The sequence below is a fragment of the Sander vitreus genome, chromosome 7, assembly GCF_031162955.1.
Source record: "Sander vitreus isolate 19-12246 chromosome 7, sanVit1, whole genome shotgun sequence".
Taxonomy (NCBI): domain Eukaryota; kingdom Metazoa; phylum Chordata; class Actinopteri; order Perciformes; family Percidae; genus Sander; species Sander vitreus.
In genome coordinates this window covers 26,826,395-26,847,384 of record NC_135861.1, presented here as the reverse complement: position 1 = coordinate 26,847,384, position 20,990 = coordinate 26,826,395, and the positions used below count along the sequence as shown (strand labels likewise).

Below are 20,990 nucleotides of genomic sequence, written 5' to 3'. Positions count from 1 at the left end.
CGACAGGAATCCACATTGAAAATGTCTAACTTGCTGTTCTTTCCAACATTTCTTTTATATTACATTACATTACATAACGCGTAGTAGCTCCAATACTCTTTGTTGAATACACTGTACATTAACAGCAAAGAACTGTAATAATATAGACATTTAAACATAAGCAAATTAGAGATGCACCGATTACAACTTTCTAGGCCGATTCCGATTTTCTTTGAGTTAGACCAGCCGATACCGATTTCTGCCGATTCCGATTTCATTTTTTCTAACCACTTTACAGCACACACAAACATTTATTTTCTATCTTTTCTTTAATAGAAAATGTTACATTTTGCATAGAACATAGAACATTTTTTAAATAGATAATTGATCGCTATAAAATACAACGATATAAATTATTCCTGGTGTGGGAAATTAACACACATCTAAAGTGCAATGTTACGGAAGAACCATTTCCTTCTTTTCACATCCAATATCCAACTAAACAAATGTGATATATTTAGCAAACTAAACTTCTGTATGTATGAAAACAGGGAAAACAGGTAATGGCAATAAAATAATATAAAAAGAACAAATTAAAATAAAATAAATATAGCCTTAATGCAGTATAAAGATATTTCTCAAAACACACACACAGGCCTGTTTGAACGTCAACAGTAACGTTACCTAAACAGCGTGTAGTTCCTTTTTTTGCAAGTTTGCTTTATGTGTCATTGTGCATAAATGTGAACACTACCGTTGCTGTCAATGGGTTTATCTGCTAACGTTAGCCACCGACGGTTACCTCGGAACAATCCAGCAAATAGACGGTACCCTAGAGTGCTGTTACTTGAAACGGATGATTTAACGTCACCGCTCATTTTACACACAGTTTAACAACAAAACTAAACTCTTTAAAGATTACTATGTTTTTAATGTTGGTTTTAAGCGGTATGCACCCCCACTAACCTTGAAAGCGTTTTAAACAGTGTCGAAGGAATACAGCGTCTTCTTTTTTTTCAGAGGCAGAGGGACCACACAGCGTTTGCTAACGTTAGCTTCTTGTCTCATCTTGGGTCTGATAAACTCATCAAAGTCAGTGTGCCCAACGCTATTTTCCGATAAACTATAGTTGTCATATTTCACGGGACCCGCGTGAGTGCGGTTTTCATGTTCCAGTTTTTCAGCCTCGGAGCGGAGAGAGAGCGGCTGACTGTTCGAGCCGTGTATAATTACGACTTTATGACATTTCATAAACAGCTGATTGAGCGGCAGTGCGCCGCTGTTACATGCAGACAGCGAAAACCCTGCATGTGCACGTGTGATGTTGCTGTTGCGCGATGTAAATCACGCGGCGCCCGAGTGCATTTGACCGACATAAAATCGGCATATGTCAGTCTGACCGGCAGGTCGCCGGTCATGGCCGATGACGTGAAAATCGGCCAATTCAACCGGTCAATCGGTGCATCTCTAAAGCAAATACAAACTCAAGTGAACTTTGGCTCCTACAGAGAGCATATTGTCTGCACTGTCGGAGTTGGAGCTCTGAGATTAAAATAAAGCCTTGACACACACATACTGTATGTACTGTAATCGAATTCACTAACCTATATATCTAATGTACAGTGTAATTTGTAGTGTTGTGAGGATGCTAAAGCACTTTTGACATCGTGGGAGGGTGAGCAGAGCATAGGCCAGACCTCAGGCTTTGTTCCACCAATTACTAAATCTTATTCTGTTGCCCTGGACAGTCATCTCTGCTGCTGGCCAAGCTTTGACAGACACTGAGACGTATGAATATACACACACCCATTCACATATAACACATGGACACAGACCATAGTCACACAGAGCCCACACAGAATCTGTAGAGTTTTCTGCAGATTTTCTGCAGATACATTTTTTATTTTTTTTTTTGTAAATAAAACTGAGAATATTAACACATCTTCACCACAATCCGAAAAACAGTGCACTAAATTCCACAGATTTTCATTCTGGATCACCGCTGACAACTGAAATCAGCAGATTCCGTTTGGGTCTGATAATAACATACAGTCCCATGCACTAAATCCTTCATACATGTATGCACACCTTTACACACACACACACACACACACACACACACACACACCCTGGCCTTGACAGCAGAGCAGGAGAGGCAGGCGAACAGAAAAGATTCCTGTTCTTCTATCCCTCCTCCCCTTCTCTTACCACATCTAAGGACTTCAATGAAAGTGCGAAGGCCTGTCTGATTGCAGCTCTAGCTGCGAGTACTGTGTTTAAAGAGAGAGAACAGAGGGGGAGCCATTTTAAAATCACCTTTCTTTCCCTCACTAGAGCCAGACCACAAACGCCACACAGAAAGGAAAATGAGAGCCGAGCACAGACGCTTTGGTGGGCGGAGTGGAGGGCTGAAAAGAAGTAGGGTGGGAAGACGGAGGCACAGAGAGGAAGAAACTAGATGTATATTGAATATCTGATGGTGCTTGACAAAGCTTTACTAGTCTTAAGTGGTAAGCCATTATGTTAGAAAATCATCATCATAGAGTCCGGTGCCCAAGACAATTGTGAAGAAATGCCAATAAACCAGAGCACGTTTATGTGGAATGCTGTGTGGACTAGCCAGACCCTCCTCCGCAGCGCTGTGGAGGAAGGTCTCGCAATGCGAGACTAGGTGAGCAGTGATGTGCAGGGCTGTGCTGCCTACACACACTACCTCCGTCCGTCAGTGTTTTATGCTCATTCTGAGTTATTCCAGGCATTTGTTTCTAACTGCTGCATCCTTAAACTGTGAGTAGAGGTGTGCAATTAATCAAATTTTGATCGCCACTTCAATTTCAGGCTCCTAACGATCACAAAAAACATTGTTATGGAGACAAACGGTTATTTTGCATGTTACGTTTTGGAAATTTCACAGTTCAAGTTCAAGTTTTCACTGTTGATTTGTTTAACTGTTTCACTGTTTTTTAAAGTTCAATAAATGCAACATCTTTCCAAAAGTCAATGAGTAATCGTGTTAAATAATCATGATTTTAAAGTGCTCATATTATGCTCATTTTCAGGTTCATAATTGTATTTAGAGGTTATATCAGAATAGGTTTACGTGGTTTAATTTTCATAAAACACCATATTTGTTGCACATTGCTGCAGCTCCTCTTTTCACCCTGTGTGTTGAGCTCTCTGTTTTAGCTCCAGAGTGAGACATCTCACTTCTGTTCCATCTTTGTTGGGAGTCGCACATGCGCGGTAGCTAGGTAAGGACTACTAGCCAGTCAGAAGCAGAGTATGAGGCCGTGCCACGCTAGCAGCTAGGCGAGCATTATAACGTGTTGCAAAGTACAATAGAGCTGTTTGGAGCAGTTGGTGAACAGTGTTTTCTGTTGGAGATGGTAAGTCCCTTTGGGGTGGACTTTGGGCTTTTTCACTTTGTACACCTATAATGCGCACAAAAAAGATATATAACACAATAAAGGAAAGGGAAAAAGCCAAAAAGCATAATATGAGCACTTTAACATTGACCAGAATAATTGTGATTTCTTCCATAATCGAGCAGCCCTAACCGTGAGAACATCCATTTCAAACACATACCACAGGAGGTAAGAAGGAAAGTAAAGGAGGAGTAATAATAAAATGTGTTTTTGAAAAAAGCTGGGGTTTCTTTTTAATTCCAAACCACCACAGAGATGGTAAACTGCACCAGCTCATGTTGCTGTGTGGGCTGAGGCTGACATGTGAGGGCACAGTTTGAAAGCTAACGTTGTGTACAGTTCATGTCAGGGGTCAAAGCAACCACTGCAGCTCATGGTCTGTCTCCTGTGGCGACTGATAATGTCACTGCAGGACAGCGCCCACAGGACACAGAGCACAGTACGATCGCAACCCGTTCACTTCATCTTCTCATAGATCGGGAAGCTATTGTGGTGTTAACATGAGTCGACTCGTATAAAAAGACACTCACAGGCACATGCGCGCCACCTGGAGGGGTCATGGGTACACAAGTTGCGGTACTTGCATCAGTGGCCGCGGAAGCCACTGTTCACACATGACAGACACCTGCATGGATACACACACACACACACACACACACACACACACACACACACACACACACACACACGTATGGTTTATGCAAACCTAGTGTGTCAGACTCTGTTAAAGATATCGGGCGAGGGGAAGGAAAAGGAGAAAGTGGAGAGGAGAGACCATTTCTCAGTGCTCTGCATCAAGCTACAGCTTCACTTGCGTGGGCTGAGTAGAGAGAAAAAGCAGCGCGGGGATGGAAGCATCTCAAAAAGAAAATGAGTGAGCAAGCAAGAGATATAGACACACTGGGGTTTATAGGATCATTAACTGTATTATATTCAGGGCTGTGCAATGAATCAAATTTTGATCGCGATTTCGGCTCCGCACGATCACAAAAACAATGTCATTGATTATTTTGCACGTTACATTTTGCAAGTAAACACTATTGTTGTCTTGTGTTCTGAAGGGGAATTCAAAAAGCTCAAACGGTTAAAGTATTCACGGGAACTGTTTCTAAGTTCAATAAATGCAACATCTTTCCAAAAGTCAATGAGTGCTCGTGTTCAATAATCGGGATTTCAATATTGACCAAAGTAATTGTGATTTAGAATTTTTTTTTCTCCCAATCGAGCAGCCCTTATTATATGTACTGTACATACTGGTGCAGTATTTCAGCCATCATGTAGCCATCGTGTACTGGCTCTGTGTGCTAGGAATCTATGGAAATAATGATAGACCTACATGTTCGTGATCGATATCTCATTAGGCTCAATTGTTAAGATGGATGCAGCCTCGCTCTGACTGCTAACTGTGGCTGTAGCTGATGAGACGGCCATTAGACACTCAGTCTGACATCCACAATGGGCTGAAGCAGCCGGGCTTTTCATTGCTGGGCTAATTGTTGTTGCCACTGGTAAATTAGAGGAGATTTTATGGCCGCTGTTTGACGTCATCCGTAGGAGTGTAATGATTGCATGAAGAGAAAAAAAACGCTTGTAAAAAAAAAATAGGGCTATGGCGTCTGGTTTTAAGTTGATAAATGTCTTCCTGTCTCAAATCCCTACCTCCTTTCTCTTAAAACCAGGGGTCACATTATTACATTACATGTCAGTTAGCTGACACTTTTATCCAAAGCGACTTACAATTGCTATATATATCAGAGGTTGCACGCCTCTGGAGCAACTAGGGGTTAACTGTTGCTCAGGAACACATTGGTTGATGTATCGCAGTGGGAATCAAATCCAGATCTCCCTCACCAAAGGCATGGGTCATATCCACTGCGCCATCACCACCCACATTATAAAATAATACTACTCTGTTAAAGAATTGGCTGTGTCCCAAACCCCATCTCTTGCAGTTGACAAAGTGTACCCATATAATGTGCTCTGAACCAGGCTGCTAAACAAAGGGTTTGACAGCGTTTAAGCTCATAACACCAATTTGAGACAAGTGGACAGCTGTGCCATTCAGGCTGCTGTGTGGGTTGTTACTGAAACAGATATGAGCAGTTCAGCCACATGCAGACTGACAGTACAATGCAATGCAGTATCACAGTGTAGTAGTAATATGTTATTCTGCTTAGAGCAACCTTCAAATGCTGACTCACTGTCTGCAGGGGCCTACTACACCAATAGCCCTAAGCTGTCATCCACACAACAAAACTAGCGCTGATTTCGACATATACTGAGCAGAATTTCCTGGGCACATATCACATGATCATTAGTCTCACATTGCCAGACCGATCTCCACAGCACTGCGGAGTAAGGTCTGGCTACACCACATATACATTCTGGGATAGGAGAAAAAAAAAACGCTCTGGGTTGTTTGCATTTCTTTAAACCAATCACAATTGGGCGGCGCTAAGCTCCGGACGCAGCGACGGTGGCTCTGCAAAATAGTCTCGGGAAGGAACTTGTTTTGGTGGAACATTTGCACCCAGCTAAAGAAAACGCCACATACAATATTAAATGAGGTTAGCTGTTCACACAGTACAGTAACGTGAGCTATTTACATTAGCTGATACATGGTTAAACCTCATTATCTCTTACCAGTGTATCTCCGTGTGTACTTTGTCCACAGCAATCCCACCAATCGGTCCCAAAACATCCCAGCTGGAGAGTAAATGTCGTAAAAATATTCTTTGTAAATCTTTACAATCATTCCCTGAAAGAGCCACGCAGGCCTGCCTTGTTGCACAAACCACATTTTCTTCAAAACTCGCCATTTTGTCAGCGTGAAGCTTGCTATCTCGAAGTTTGTTGTTGTTTCCCGAAGCGAACAGAGTTTGAGAACGGCAACACGCAGAGAGCGGAAGGTGAGGGACATGCGTCAGGCAATTATCCTGGAAATGTACTTCCGTTGATCCAGACTACATAATCATTCACTACTTCAGTCGAGATGTAATTCTTATAATGAATAGTATTATAGCAAAAGTCGCTATACTGGTCAACTGCTGACCTTGTCACTGGATCTCAGCCCTTAAGACAGAGTGTCCAGACTAATCCTGACAAATCTCAACAAAACCTTCTGCAGGAATGTGTGAGCGAGCTGAGCGGATGGAGGGAGAACAGAGTGATGCGGGACATTTTGAGATGGAAAAGCCTTTTTTGGGCATGATGATTAGAGAGCTAATCTAACGGCGATGAGAAGCAGGGAGCGACGGAGAGAAAGCACCGCCGCAGCTCCGTGTTTTTGGATTGTGGTCAGACGGAGGCTGAACCACCCATTCACAGGACTGCGACTGGAGAGCGCTCGAGATGATGAGCTCCCTTTGAGCTGCAATCAAAACGCTGCTCGGTTTTGTGGGCCGATGAGTGTGCGGCACCAAACACTCTCTCCCTCTCTCATTCTCTTCCCCCCATTCTTTTCCACCCTCCTATTTTTCGTGCATTCAGTGGATGCCTAGCAGCTGCTGGTAATTAAAGGACTTTAGAGTCTCACACCACACTGAATCAGAGGAAGAAGAAAGAGAGCAGAAAGACAGGGAAGACAGAGACGCCACTCCTGGCCAGCCCAAAGCCTCCCTCGCATTCTCTCCTTCTCCTCATCATCGCAAACCAAGCTAATGTCCTCCTGTGTTCCTAATTAGCCACCTTAGAATGCTGCACTTCAATGAGTGTCCGCGCACAAACATAAAGAAAAAAGGGGAGGAGGGAGACAGTGTTTGGAGGAGGAGAAAAGAGGATGGATATTGTGGATGGCAGCTGTAGAAGGAGGGGGGGGTGATCAAAGCGATGGGTGTTGGTGTGTGGCAAGCCGACCATCTCTGGAGTGAGGAAGAGCTTATTCCAGATGGAAGAGTGTCTAAATGGGAGACAGCGCAGTAGTGAGCTGAGAGGAGATGAGTGGCATAGCTTAGACGCTAGCTTTGCTGTAAGGGAGGTGCACGCAAACATGGGAAAGGAGAGAAAGATAATTTTATAAAATCAACAGTGGCTCAGGGATAGATGATGAAGAACTGGAGAAATGGAAGGAAAAGGGGGGCAGAGGGAAGCGGTAGGGTTCACAGCTGTGGATGGCACCACGGCTGGCAAGAAATGTAATTTTGGTTGTGTGGGATGAGAGGAGCTCTTTACCAGAAGGGCGCAGCTGCTTTTCTCCAGCGGTATTTGACAGATACTTCCTTCTACTCTTGGTTATGTTGCACATTCATGCAGTCCTAATGCTAACTAAACCCATGTATCAAACCCCTTTCAGATCCACAGGTATTATCTCATTTTACTTTGCCATGTCATTAGTTGTGTTTCCATTAAAATCCTGTGCAAATGTCTAAACGTCAGGGCAAATAAGTGCCTGTTTCCATCAACTCTCTTACGAGTAGTTCAATAGGACTTGACAAGATTACATAATTAATTGAGCACCTGCAACTCCATTACATTTCATTGCTGCTTCCCACATAAGATGGCACAATGAGATGTTTTTTTTATTACTGAATTTGTCTTTTTTGATCTGTGATGGTTTTTTTCAGCCCCTACTATAGAAAGTAAGGTGTGTCTGGATTTGAACCGGGGACAAAGCAGTTACTGTACGTACACCCCAAACACCCCACTTATGCATTTTAATTTTTTGGTGGAGTGACATGTAATTGTGAGTGGCAGCATGACATGAATGCTTTGTCTACAGTAGAAGAAGCTCAATCAGGTACTGCGAGGTGAAGGTGCATTCAAGCAATCTGTTTCTGTCAGACTTTTTCGCATGTTTTCGTATCGTTTCTTATTTAATTCCTGGCATTTGCCCTCTGTTTATTATGCGGAAATGCACATGCAAGTTCACAGAAGTCCACACGAGCAGCAGAAAGAAGAGCCAACTATTCCTCCTTTAACTTCTTCTCCTCTCTGCAAGTAACTCAGCCAGAGCTGACAGGGGTCCTGCCACACTCATTGCAGGGTCAGGACAGAGAAAGGGGTATTAGGGCCAGAGACAGGTGGCACGAGGGTCCGCTGTGCTGAGAGAACAGATGGCTGATCTGACGTGAATCGGGGTGTTGACCTTTTCTCCCCGCGGTACAGTACAGCGGTCCACACAAGTGTTTGTGCTTGTACACAAAAATCGAACCCACGTGCATGCACGCACACGCGCGCACGCACACGCACACGTGCACACACACACACACACACACACACGTTCAGACACACAAACACACGTTCAGACACAAGCCCCCGCGCACTGACTCAAGAAGGCATTTACACACCAAACAGCTGTTCCCGCCTCACAGCTGCTTTCACCAGAACAGCTTAAAAAAAAAAGACCTTTTAGCATCACGCAGTGGATTCATATTCTTACTAACCTGAATTACTTCATTCCCTATTACACCTACACAAAGGAATATGATTAACAGCCTAGCACGGAGGCTAATGTTGTGGTAAATGATCCCTGTGTGAAGGCACGCAGACTGCAGAGAATACGGAGCTTTAGCTGGCCCCTCCTGTACCTCGGCAGGCACATGCTGAATTACCTTGTCGCTAGGCAATTATTTGTCCTGTCCCAGCTTTGGAGTGATGTAAATTACTTTAAGTGCACTTTGCCGGGCCCGCCATCACGATAATGATGATTGCGGCGGGGCTCTGACACACACAAATATTCAGCTATACCTTTAGAGAGAGGGGCTGCATTCAGGAGGGGCTGTAAGTGGGGAATTCAAGACATAGATGCTGAAAAGAAACTGAGACTGATGAGAGTATGTGTCAGCTTAAGAAACAAAGAGGGGAAGATGGAGACAGAGCAGTATGTCGTTCAGCGTCTTTAGTAGTGAGTTGTATTCATGTTGTGTCCCAGTATACCCTCTCCACCATTTCATCTAACAAGTTCAATTTAAAGATGAATGACTCATACCCAAAATACAACAAATATATACAAGTTTTCCAAGCTCATTTATTTCATCAGTCTGTTTTTTCCTCCAGTCTGGCTTTCTGGAAGTTAGTTTTGTTGCAGTAACGTTTCAGCTCCAGCAGGTGTCACTCATGGCTTCTATGCTAATTCTTAGGACTGCTGTTTTTTTTTTTTCTTTCAGCGAAAGGTAAATATCCCCCGACTTGCTCGGAACAGGCACCACAAATATATTTCGGCTTCACCAGATGTTCATTTAACATGCAGAGATACAGCAACATGCATATATGATAGTTGTAAGCAGGAGAACTCATCAAATGTCTTTTTGGTCTGTTCTTGTGTGTCTTTTCAAATTCCAGTAAGTCATACACCGGTTGAATGGTGTCATTTCCTGTTAATATCAAGTCATGTCAGAACAGGGCAGTAGTCACTATGGCAGCGGCAAGTCGCTCTGAACCGGTTCTGCACCTCGGAGGCACAACTTTCCATATCCAGACAGACACCTATCTCATGTCTCCTATCCTCATACTCCATTTTGATATAAAGGAACATGAGGAAAAAAACCTGCCTGCCTTTGTGAGAGGGCCACTTTGGAAGATGTCTAACAAAATCTCTATGTAAAGTATCTGCAAACTGACCGGAAGATGATTGAGGCATACTCACATATTATGCAGTACACACCAACCGCAGTGTGGGTCCCCGGAGCTCAAACACTCTCCACAGGTCCCGTACTGCTCGCATGACTCGATCGGAACTTGGGTAACCTGAAAGCACATGAAAGGGCCAGGGTTAAAGCAGAGGATTTTTTAAGTGGGGTGGCACAGGGGCGACCAATGATCAATAATCAGTATATTATCAGAATACAGTATAGAAAATCTGGTTAGAAATATAGGAAATATTGGATAGGATAAAACAACACAATATAATTCTGCTACATAAAACATCACATTCATTATTAATTTCACTTGTTTTCATTTTAAACAAATTGTATATCCGAATACAATACACATTTTCTATAGGCTCAGTCTGCACCCCGTGTCCCCCTTCTAGCCCCGCCCCTGGGTCAAAGTGCAACACAACACACATCATAAGATAAACAAAAAGAAGCCTCTGGGTATGTGTGTGTGTTTGTGTGCACTAAAGGAATGCTCAGACAGTGACACACTAACAAGTAGTATTGGACAAGTATTTACTTACATAGTATATTACTTCAGATATATGAAACAAAACCAAACCTCATCATTTATAGAGAGCCAAAGTCCTTCCCCATTTCTGTGGACCACCACAGGACCTTATTTCAGATGTGATGTGTATGGTAGTTGATTGGGGAGATACACATTTGTTTTTTTTTGATCCCGTTTGAATTGAGCCATGAATTACACATATGATGTTTGTCAATTTAAAAGATAATTTTAATAAAGGGGGGGGGGGGCAAGCAAGGTGTCGTATATTGTGGAGACAAGACATGTAGTCCACTGAGCGGTTTCACACAAAACTAAGTGGCACTACAATTAACTGAGACTTTCTTCAGTTGCAAAATTCTCTTCTTAAATTGACGAACATCATATGTGTAATTCATGGCTCAATTCAAACAGGATCCAAAAATAATTAGTCTCTCCCCGTTCACTACCGCACATATTTTTTCGGAAATAAAAAAAATCATAATGGGGTCCACCGGAAGAGTAGGGAATTCGCCTCTCCATTGGCAGCATTTAAATATGATAATTCTGTGTTATTGCAACAATGGTAATGTTTTATGTTGACCCATTGTACAGTGGGGGATGATGGGACTAAAATGTTTGGGTGCACTTGTGCCCCTGCGTGTCGGTGCGCGAGACGTCAACTGCACAGGCAACTGTTGCCTTTATCTTAAGCCAGAGGAACAGTGGTGAGCAGGTGGGATCAGTACTCTGCCATCAATAGGCTCTTGTCTGCACCAGGGCACCTGTCCACCTGGGGAGAGCCTGTGCAAACACACCTACACATGGAAGAGGAGGAGGAGGAGGAGGGACAGACAGCTTTGCTAAACTCCAACTTGATTACAAAATGGAAAAGTTATTATTAAGAATGACGGGGCAGTTTTGTCACCAGCTACTGTCAGGTTCACATTTATTAGAAAAGTAGAACAACTAGAGCTGGGTATCGCCAATGATTTCCCGAATCGATTGGATTCCGATTCACAGAGTCCCAATTCGATGACATTTCCGATTTGATTCTCTATCAATTAGGTCAGGGAAACTACAATACCAATTTTGTGTGGCTATAAAAAGAGTTTTTCAGAGAACCTATGCTGTAAACTGTACAACCAAGAAGCAACCCTAAAATAAGTTTTTTTTTATAATGCAACAATTTAATGTTTTAATTTCAATTAATTTAAAATTGACCCCCAAAAAGTTTATTTAAAGTACTTTTTACTTATACACCCATGATGAAAAAGCATATATTAAAACTCTGGATTAAACAAAGACTGATTTTAATTGGAGAATGGATCATTTTAACCCAGCCCTCATAAGTACAGTAGAACTATATGAACATTTTGTTTATTAACACTAGGGGTAGCTTTTTCCCACAAGCGGGTGTAAAGATCAACTTTGTTTATCGAATACATGACAGCAGCATTATTGTAAAACTGAAAAGTAATTATTAATGTTGTACTGCAAGTTGTTTTTTAAAGACGTGAATGAATGGAGTAGAACGTTGGTATTTCAAAGCTAAACATGTTGAAAGTGTCAACAGCAAAGAATTTAAATAAGCACTTTCAGCGTAAAGCAAACACACTCCATACCCACGAATCCACGCTAATCCACACAGGGCCATGGACAATCATTTGAATAAAGAACAAACGTCCTTGTGCATGTGCCATTGACATTAAAGTTATGAAAATACACAATTGAAAATGTAAATACGGCATGTAACAACAACAGAGGGGAGAAGCACTAAAAGTCTTTCTCTTTACTTATATTTATTTATTCTTTGTTCATCTTCAGAGTGATTTTTTTTACGTTTTTGCACTATACCTTGCTGCTGTAACATTGTGAATTTCCCCGTTGTGGGATTAATACAATATTTTGAATGTTGACTCTTGAATCATATCATACATCTCCTCAGATAGCCAACTACTGAGTGTGTGTGTGCTGAGTTGTTGTGTGATCCACAGGCTGTGCCTGTTTTCAGCTGCTACCTAACATGCACTCATCCTTCTGTCAGTTACATATGAATGTGTGTGTGTGTGTGTGTGTGTGTGTGTGTGTGTGTGTGTGTGTGAGAATCTAGCTGTGTCTGTGTCTGTCTGTCTGTCTGTCTGTCTGTCTGCCAGCCAACGCTCTGATCAGCCACATGGCCCTCAGTCTGTTTGTGCAGAACACAGGTCTGTGCGATCTGGACATCAGTGTGTATGTGTGTGTGTGTGTGTGTGTGTGTGTGTGTGTGTGTGTGTGTGTGTGTGTGTGTGTGTGTGTGTGTGTGTGTCTTTATGTGTCCCATGGGGTTGGCCCGGTCACACCTGCATCTCACTGTGTCAGCTGGAGTAAACATACACACATACAGCACAGCATGATGAACAGAGGCACAAGAAGAGTCTGAATTTCAGAGTCTGACACAGATTCATTTTCACTCCTGTCTGTCTTTCAATTTCCTGGCAATCGCCTTGTTGGATAATGACAGCACACTCTGACAGTGTGTGCCCCGTTCAGCTCCAAACCTTCAGGCTTAGATGAATGCCTAATAAGTGGCTCCTCTGCAAAATGTGGGGGAGTGAATGAAGGGTGCAAATAACACCTTTTAAATGTTTCTCGAACCCTGTGCAAATCGCCCACAACTGGGTGATATTAATTGCCGTTAGCAACGTGGGCTGAAATTAACTGTCAGCTGGAAAGAGATAACAGCTGGGTGTCCCTCAAAGGCTTTTCTTTATTACAAAGTATCAACAAGAAAAACAGCTGACAGCAAAATTTGTAATGTGTGCCTGCTATTGCATGGCAATTGCATTGGCAAAACTGTCAGTTGCTGTGAAAACTCTGAGCTATATGGGTCCCAGCCTATATCTTTTCTTCTTTGTTTTGTCTTTGCTCTTCAAAAGCTCAATAACCCTCCACCTGTCTGCCTGGTCCTAAACCCTGCGGCAACAGAAAGACGGGCCCAGGGGACAAAGAAAGCCATTGACATGGTGGGACGTTGACAGTCCCTGCACTGTGTGGCAGCTCCGCCATGGACACCCCTGTTAGATTAACCCCCTGTCACTTCAACAAACTCTATTTGTCTGTGTATGTGTGTGTGTGTGTGTGTGTGTGTGTGTGTGTGTGTGCGTGTGTGTTTCGCGTAGCTTCAGGACAAACAGGTGGCATGCTGTAATGAGCTGCAGACAGGGTCACATCAGCAGCAGAAGCTGCAACTGATGACAAACAAGCCCACCAGGAACGAGACTTGGCTGGGGAAACAGTCAACTCAGTCTGTGTATGTATGTATCTCAAAGTCTCTAAGTGAATCCCTCTTAACCCCCCAAAAAATGGGTCTTCAGATCCTTCCAAAAACATGTGCCAGGCTGGTGAAACTTTATATAGTATAACTTTCACAGAGGCCCAGCTCCATGAAAGGGTTACAGTGTGGAGACAGCTGTCAGCAGGGGGAAAGTCAGGGAGTAGTGGGGGGAGGGGGGGGGGTTATATGGTAGAGGGTGCGCGAGGGAAACAGGAAAACAAACACCTGAGAACTGAAAAAGCACAGAAAAAGGGATACAGCGTGTATATCTCTGTGCTGCTGTATATACAGTATGTGTCTTTGTGTGTGTGAGAGTGCGTTGATGTTTAGAACAGCATGGGCCAGTTGTGGAGGTGAGGTGTGAGAGAGGGTTTGCGGGGGATCACAGCAGCTGTTGCCCAGCACACGCTACAGTCACTCAACACAGCAGGGCTGCACAATGAAGCCCCTTCTCCCACTGTGTGCGCATGTGTGTGTGTGTGTGTGTGTGTGTGTGTGTGTGTGTGTATGTGTGTGTGTGTGTGTTTGTAGGCACACATGCACAGCGCCATAACGGATGTGCAGATTGTTGTTCCTGTGTTTTCAAGGCAGACAAAGAAGCGCAGCGCACGGTCTGATAATGCCTCCGACTTTCTCTCCTGTCTGTCTCTGTTTCCCGAGAACACATTCATACCCACAGCTGACCTGAGGTAGACCGAGCATTGTCGGTGAGAAGTACTGTGCTCTGGTAAATGAATGCTAATAAAATTCCTGCTTAAGATGACCTTAGCAGGGGGTTATTCAACCAGAGAGGCTACAGTGGAGTCGCAGACTGGAGCAACCTGGGTGACTGACTGACGGCCGTGGGTTAAAACAACAGCTTCCTCTCTTTCAAAGGCTCATGCTGAATAGGCTTCAGTTTCTATTATTATTGCCAAGCCTTCACTAAACCAGGGGTGTCTTCTCTGGTACTGAACCCTATAGGGATTTGGGCACAAGTAATAAATCCCAGCCTTAACGCATCACTGGGTGACATTTTAATTCAAAAATACAAAAGTTAAAATCAAGCTAAATTACAAGATTCAAGAACAGCAGTTGGCAAAAAAACTTCTTTTTTTATGTAACCTAATGTGAGTAACATTGTGTAATAAAGTCTTCTAAATTCAATCCGGCAACTCTTGCTGCCATTTGGGACCACCGACATGACAACTTTCATTGTGTAATTTTCAATAATAATGGATGTAGCTATCAGGGGGTTAAAAGTATCGTCTTAAGATTATGTCACAGAGAAATAGAGATGGGTGAATTGCATAATAAACTTGCTACTGCCTTGCTAGCATTTAGAGAAAAAAAGGCCAGAGGATAAAATTCTAACTGCACATATTTTCCACCGTTATTTCTGGCTACCTGTGAATGGTGGCTCCATTTCAGCTCCTCTGCCCTGCTGCCCTCAGACCCAACCAGGCTCACTGCACCTCTGTGATGGATGGGGGCACAGGGGCAGGACAGGAAAAGAAGACAAAAAAAAAGACTGAGGGGGGGAGAGAGATAAAAGGAGGACAGAGCAGAGTGGCAATGGCCCATTGCTTTGTGTTCTGATGAGACCTAGTCTCTGTGGTGCCAGATGTGCCTCGCCATGCTGAGCGAGACAGAAAGCCGCAGAAAGAGAAAAATCCCACCGTCACCAGTAATTCAGAGGAAGCTATTTTGCAAGCTGTTGCCAAGGCAACAGGCCTGGTTCTGACCTCAGGAACACCCCCACATCCACCACCACTCCCTCCAACCTTCAAAACCTTCAGCAGTGCACGGTAAACAGCTGGCACCTCTGGGATTTCCTGCCACCTACACCTCCTTTTAAACATGTATAGACACACACAAACAAACACACACACACACACACACACACACACACACACACACACACACACACACACACACACACACACAACTCCCCTACACCCTATCCATTTTTAATGACAGTTAGCCAGGCTACCACGTCACTGGAATGAGGCACATCGATCATGAACACAATACCCATTCCAGCAGAGAGAGAGAGAAGGAAAGCATAGGAGGGGTATCAGTGTGTGAGTGTGTGTGTGTGTGTGTGTGTGTGTGTGTGTGTGTGTTTGAGGGGGCTTAATGACAAAGGCACAAAAGCAGAGCAAATACTTGCTGCTGAATGAATGAAAACCAATGAAAGCAGCATGCCCCTGAGTCTCTCAGTCCCACAGTGACCAGGCAGCCAGTGTTTCCTGTGTCCAGGCTAACTACACAAGTACGGCTGAGCCATTTGCCTGAGCGGCCACTCTCTAATCTGCTCTAGTAATCCCACTGAGGCTCTTCCTAAGGACAGCAGCCACATCTCCCTCGTATCTTTCCCGCTCTCTCCTCCTCTTTCTGGTCCTCTCTTTTCCTCAACTCACAAAATCCTCCCACTGTACTCTACGACCCAAACAAATCCGCTCTGCAGTGTTGTGGCAGAGACGTCTCGTCCAGCTTGTTGACATCCACCCCCCAAAGAATAGCATTCTCTCACAGTAACACAAACTCAACTCTGCATTGAAAGCAAGGGCTATCTTACTCTTTTGACTTTGTTACAGGAATTTGTAACAGTTAAAAATCAGAATAAATTACTTTTCTAGGTGTTTTTTATTAACAGTCTGAGAGTTAAGGTCAGTGAGTGGTTCAACCCAATCATCAATATCCATCCTAAGCCTGGCTGGCCCTGAGAAGAGAGGTGTGGGGTCCTGTTGAATTGTTGTGGCTGGTCCGAGGAGGATCAGGCCTCCAGACTCACACCAATTAAACCCAGCGTGATTAAGGACAGAGCAGAGGCATTTGTGTGGTTGTTGGGGGTGCGTGGGTAGTGATCCCTTGGAGGCCTTGAGTTGACTGTGCACAGACACCACAACAGCTGGGAGCTTTGATGACGGCTTAAAATCCACATTCCAAGAGCAAATGTGTAAAAGTAATTAATTACAACCACATGTGGGCACATTAACGGCTACACATAAACATCCTCCTCATCGCGTCCATTAAAAACTCCAACCTTTATACCCTGGAGATGTGCTGTTGCTATCTACCGCTCAGGTCCACGCTTAAAGGCATTTCTTTTAGAACACTTGTTTTTGCTGTTCTTGTAACAGATGTCAGGGGGCTCCCTGACAAGCCGTTTGAGAGAGAAACAAGTTTTGTGTAGAACTACGCAATAGTGATTTCCTTCTACTGTATACCTTTCATTAAATGACTATCTACAGCACTGATGCAGGATAGATTCCGTAATAAATGGTAGTAGGGAGAATTCAATGGGACGTAGACTACTATTGTCCGTTTTCTGAAGGTCAGACCCTTTTTTATATTGGGTGGTTTTCAGAATAACTGATTTTAAAGCACAGGAGATAGCATTCAGAGTAGATAGTATTTATTGATTTTAAGAGGCTAAACCTGGGAGAAAGAAAAGGCTGAAGCAAAATGAAATGATACAGCTCGCCTCATCTACAAACAGCCATATTGCATACTCCAAAAATGATTTGGTGTGAAAATGGGAGCTTTTAACCTTTATTGTCACAGCTAGCTCTCTCAGCCCCATCTCTTCCCTATTTCTCTGTCTATTCACCCACACAAAGAGAAAACACACACACACACACACACACACACACACACACACACACACACACACACACACATATTTTGTTTATTGGATTTGGCCTGAGCTCCTAGATTTGGGTCAATTGAAAACATCAAGACACAGTAGCACCACACAGGCTGGGTTTAAAGACAGAATGAGAGGGGGGGGGGCAGCTACACTAACTCTCTTTGAATTGATACTAGACTATGGTGGATATCCAGCTATCACACTTCGATCAAGCAGAACTGCCGTTTCCAAATCCCCATGCCAAAGAGCATCGGTAGCCCAACAACACCCCCACCTGAACCCCATTTTAGGGCTTTAAACCCCCCCCCCCGTACCCCGTCGGTCCTGGGCAGGCCTGGTCCCTGGCAGCTCATCAGAAGTAACAGACTGGTCGGAGACAAACAGCCAGGCAGGAAAAGAAGGCTAAGAACAGGTCAGGCGTGCGCCTCCTGACCGCCGTTTGAACTCTGAAGCAGACTGGCCATTATGTGTTAACGCTGACGCAGGAACGATAACTGCATATCTAAAGTGGTAATAATACGGTTCATTGTTGTGGTGTCTGTGGTGGAATGTATGTGGCCAAAACCTTGGGGTCTTTTCTGAAGGATTTTCTGTGGACATGAGTTTCTGTAGGTGGTGCTCGTGTGTTTGTCTGTCCAGTCCTGGTGTTCCTTTGTTGCTCGCAGACCTCCAAGCTCTTCTTCTGCTTACTTCAAATGACATGGAAGTGCTGCCGGAACAAATATGCCACTGGAATATTCCTAAAATTCTGGCAGATTGTAAGATAGCGTACCATTTCTGTAGAGATATTTAGGTTGATCCACACCTGCATTATTCAATCCATCCCAAACATCTGTCTCTAAAGACCCAGTATTTATCCTTTCACACAACAATTTACTGATCACTGATCAGTTATAGGATACACATCACAAACATATATGTTTTAGATACTATTATACTAGTTGCCTCATCCGTTTTCACCAGAGATCCTCCGTTCAGTTCATCTCAGATAGCAAAGCAGTAAACGAAATCTCATGAATGGGTTCGTATGATATCATTGGAAAACTTATGCGCAACAATTTGTATGATATCCTACGAAATGACCACTGCCAGCTGGTCAAGTGATAGACGGTCACGTGACAGTTAAGTTTAGCGGTCATTCCAGTTAAATTTAGCCCGAGAAAAGGTGACTGTGAGCCGGGTACAGGGCACCGCGAAGTGACGGTCCTTTCAGTGACCATTGCTGTTGTGAGTTTCGCGACGACAGTTAAGTTTCGGCACCAAAACGACAAAGATGGTGGTTTGAATTACAACACTGGCCCCCTTGAGTAGTACTCCTGCGACTCAAACAGTCTTGTGTTTTCCCCTTGACACGAACTCCTCTCCCCCGCACGAAAGCCCTGCCCTGTGTTTTATGACCTACCCATCCACCCCGACCTTCCGACACAGACCACAACGCTCCTATACAGCAGCAGTCAATGTGGTGCCCGGAGCAATAGATATGTAGAGTACATACAAATTACAGTGCTTTACTTTTGGTAGCTATATGTACGAATGATTCATGAGAACAGCCTGCAGCAGTGTGCCAACATTTTCAGAAAGTCACATTTGTTTTGAAAACTTGAAATGCACATTTTAGGACCTACAAATAATTGATCCCTCTCTCAGCTCTGGGTGGTAAGAAACCCTTTCTCTCTCCCCCCCCCCCCCCCCCATACAGTGACCCTGTGCAACACATCACACAGAGCACACACACTTGCACAAACCGGCATTGAATTTCAGCATGTGTCCCCTAGACTGATGGCCAACTGTATGGATTAAAGACAAAGTGGCGCAATGGGCAATGAGGAAGGTGGAGGAGGGAGATGGGCCTGTCTCCTCATCTGTGCGTTTGTGTGTGTGTGTGTGTGTGCGTGTGTGTGTGTGTGTGTGTCTGTGTGTGTTTAGCTATTACAGACTAGAGGACTAGAGGGAGGAGTCACAGGGGGATGTGAGGCAGCGAAGGTAGCGCCAGCATCGAAATAATGGAGTGAGGGAATCGACCAGTGAGGAGGATAAAAAAATCCAACCAGTCAATACAGCTAGGAGTGTATCAATTATGTATGGCTTCAATACTCTTTTTTTGGGCAAGGCACGGAGGGGAGCAGGTTAGACTGAAAAAGTGGGTGTGTTTGTGTGAGATTTGATTGTGTGTGTGTGTAGGTGCTTGGAATTTATTTTTTGTATATATCGCAGACCACTAAAGCCCTTGGGTGCCGGCTGCTTTAAAACACTCCCAACAAAAATCGAAAACGATGTTCATAAGAAACAAAAGTGTGGTGATATATCTGAATTTCAGCTACATGTCGCTGTGGGTTTTTTTTTGTCAGTCCATGACATGGCATTTTTCACTCCTAATAACCAACCTTAATGGAATGCTGAGCCAACTATTAACCTTACTGTAGCAAAACACTCGCATGGCAAAAAAAACCATTAATTTGCTAATGCATGACTTAAGGCTTCACATAATACACAGCCAATGTAACCCCCACAGTCTCTACTCCTTTCCACATCTCATGTGCACCTCTTATACAAGGTAAAGATCTTAAGATGGATGCTGGTGATAAGATCGGAAAGTCCATGGCTGTTTCCCTGGCCCTTTCTCGCCTTTCTTTTCCACTTATCTCCCCATCTATTCCTCAGCAACCCCCCCCCTCCCCTTCCCTCCTGAACCTACTCTTTTTTGCGGCTCCCAGTCGAGGTGGCCTCTTTGCTCAGTAATTCAGTTGGGGGGCTAAAAGGAGGAAATTACATCCATGCTGCCTGACCACTTTGAACTCTCTGCCCCCCCCGCCCTTTCCTGCTTGCTCACTGGCAACTGGTTTAAAGGCCCACACTGACATTTAAGAGATGGAAACAGGGAGCTGTGAAAGTGCCTACATGTGTAAATGTGTGTGTGTGTGTGTGTGTGTGTCCACTCGTGCAAAGACAGCTATGAAAAGTGACATATGGTGATGAAACATTCTGGTTTAGTAGGCTTATATTAGATTAAACCTTATTTTGGTGTTTCATTTCAGCTGACACGACTTGTGTCAACACTGTAAATGCCTCTTCTCTTTGTAATTTATTGCAGGTTAAAACATATGTCTTAGTACTTTGAATATGTGTATTATGTGGGCTCAAGTACTTTTGAAACATACCGCATACTACTACTGGAGCCTGTCGATAGGAGTCTTATTTGTCTAAAGAAGATGTAATTTATTTCTGTCAAGCTGAATTCCTACCTGGTGACCTGCCTCCACTCAGCCACCATCAGACATCATAACAAATGGGGCGCTAATGCTAATGGTAAAGGGTGTCTGAAAAGTAGCCACTTCAGCCTAATATGACTCATTAACAATAGCATTGGGTTGGAAAATCTTTAGTCACTTTTGGTAAAAAGGTTGAAGTAGTGAAAGAATGGAGTTCAAGTGTGCTTAACCTTCAGTAAAGGGACATTTGATGCATATATAGTGGAATTCACATAGGTGAGTTTGTTTCTATGAGTGATACTTACAGACTGCATTAACAACCTGTAGTTACTCTGCCTTCCGTTGCT

General features: G+C 43.7%; 1 protein-coding gene across 1 annotated transcript in view; it reads right to left on the bottom strand.

Moving 5' to 3' along the window:
• plxna2 (plexin A2) overlaps positions 1-20,990 on the bottom strand; it is a 208,140-nt gene that overhangs the window by 89,928 nt on the left and 97,222 nt on the right. The window contains exon 5 of the mRNA XM_078255710.1: positions 9,988-10,088. Within this exon, the coding sequence (XP_078111836.1) occupies positions 9,988-10,088 (101 nt within the window). The remainder of the gene's footprint in view (positions 1-9,987; positions 10,089-20,990) is intronic.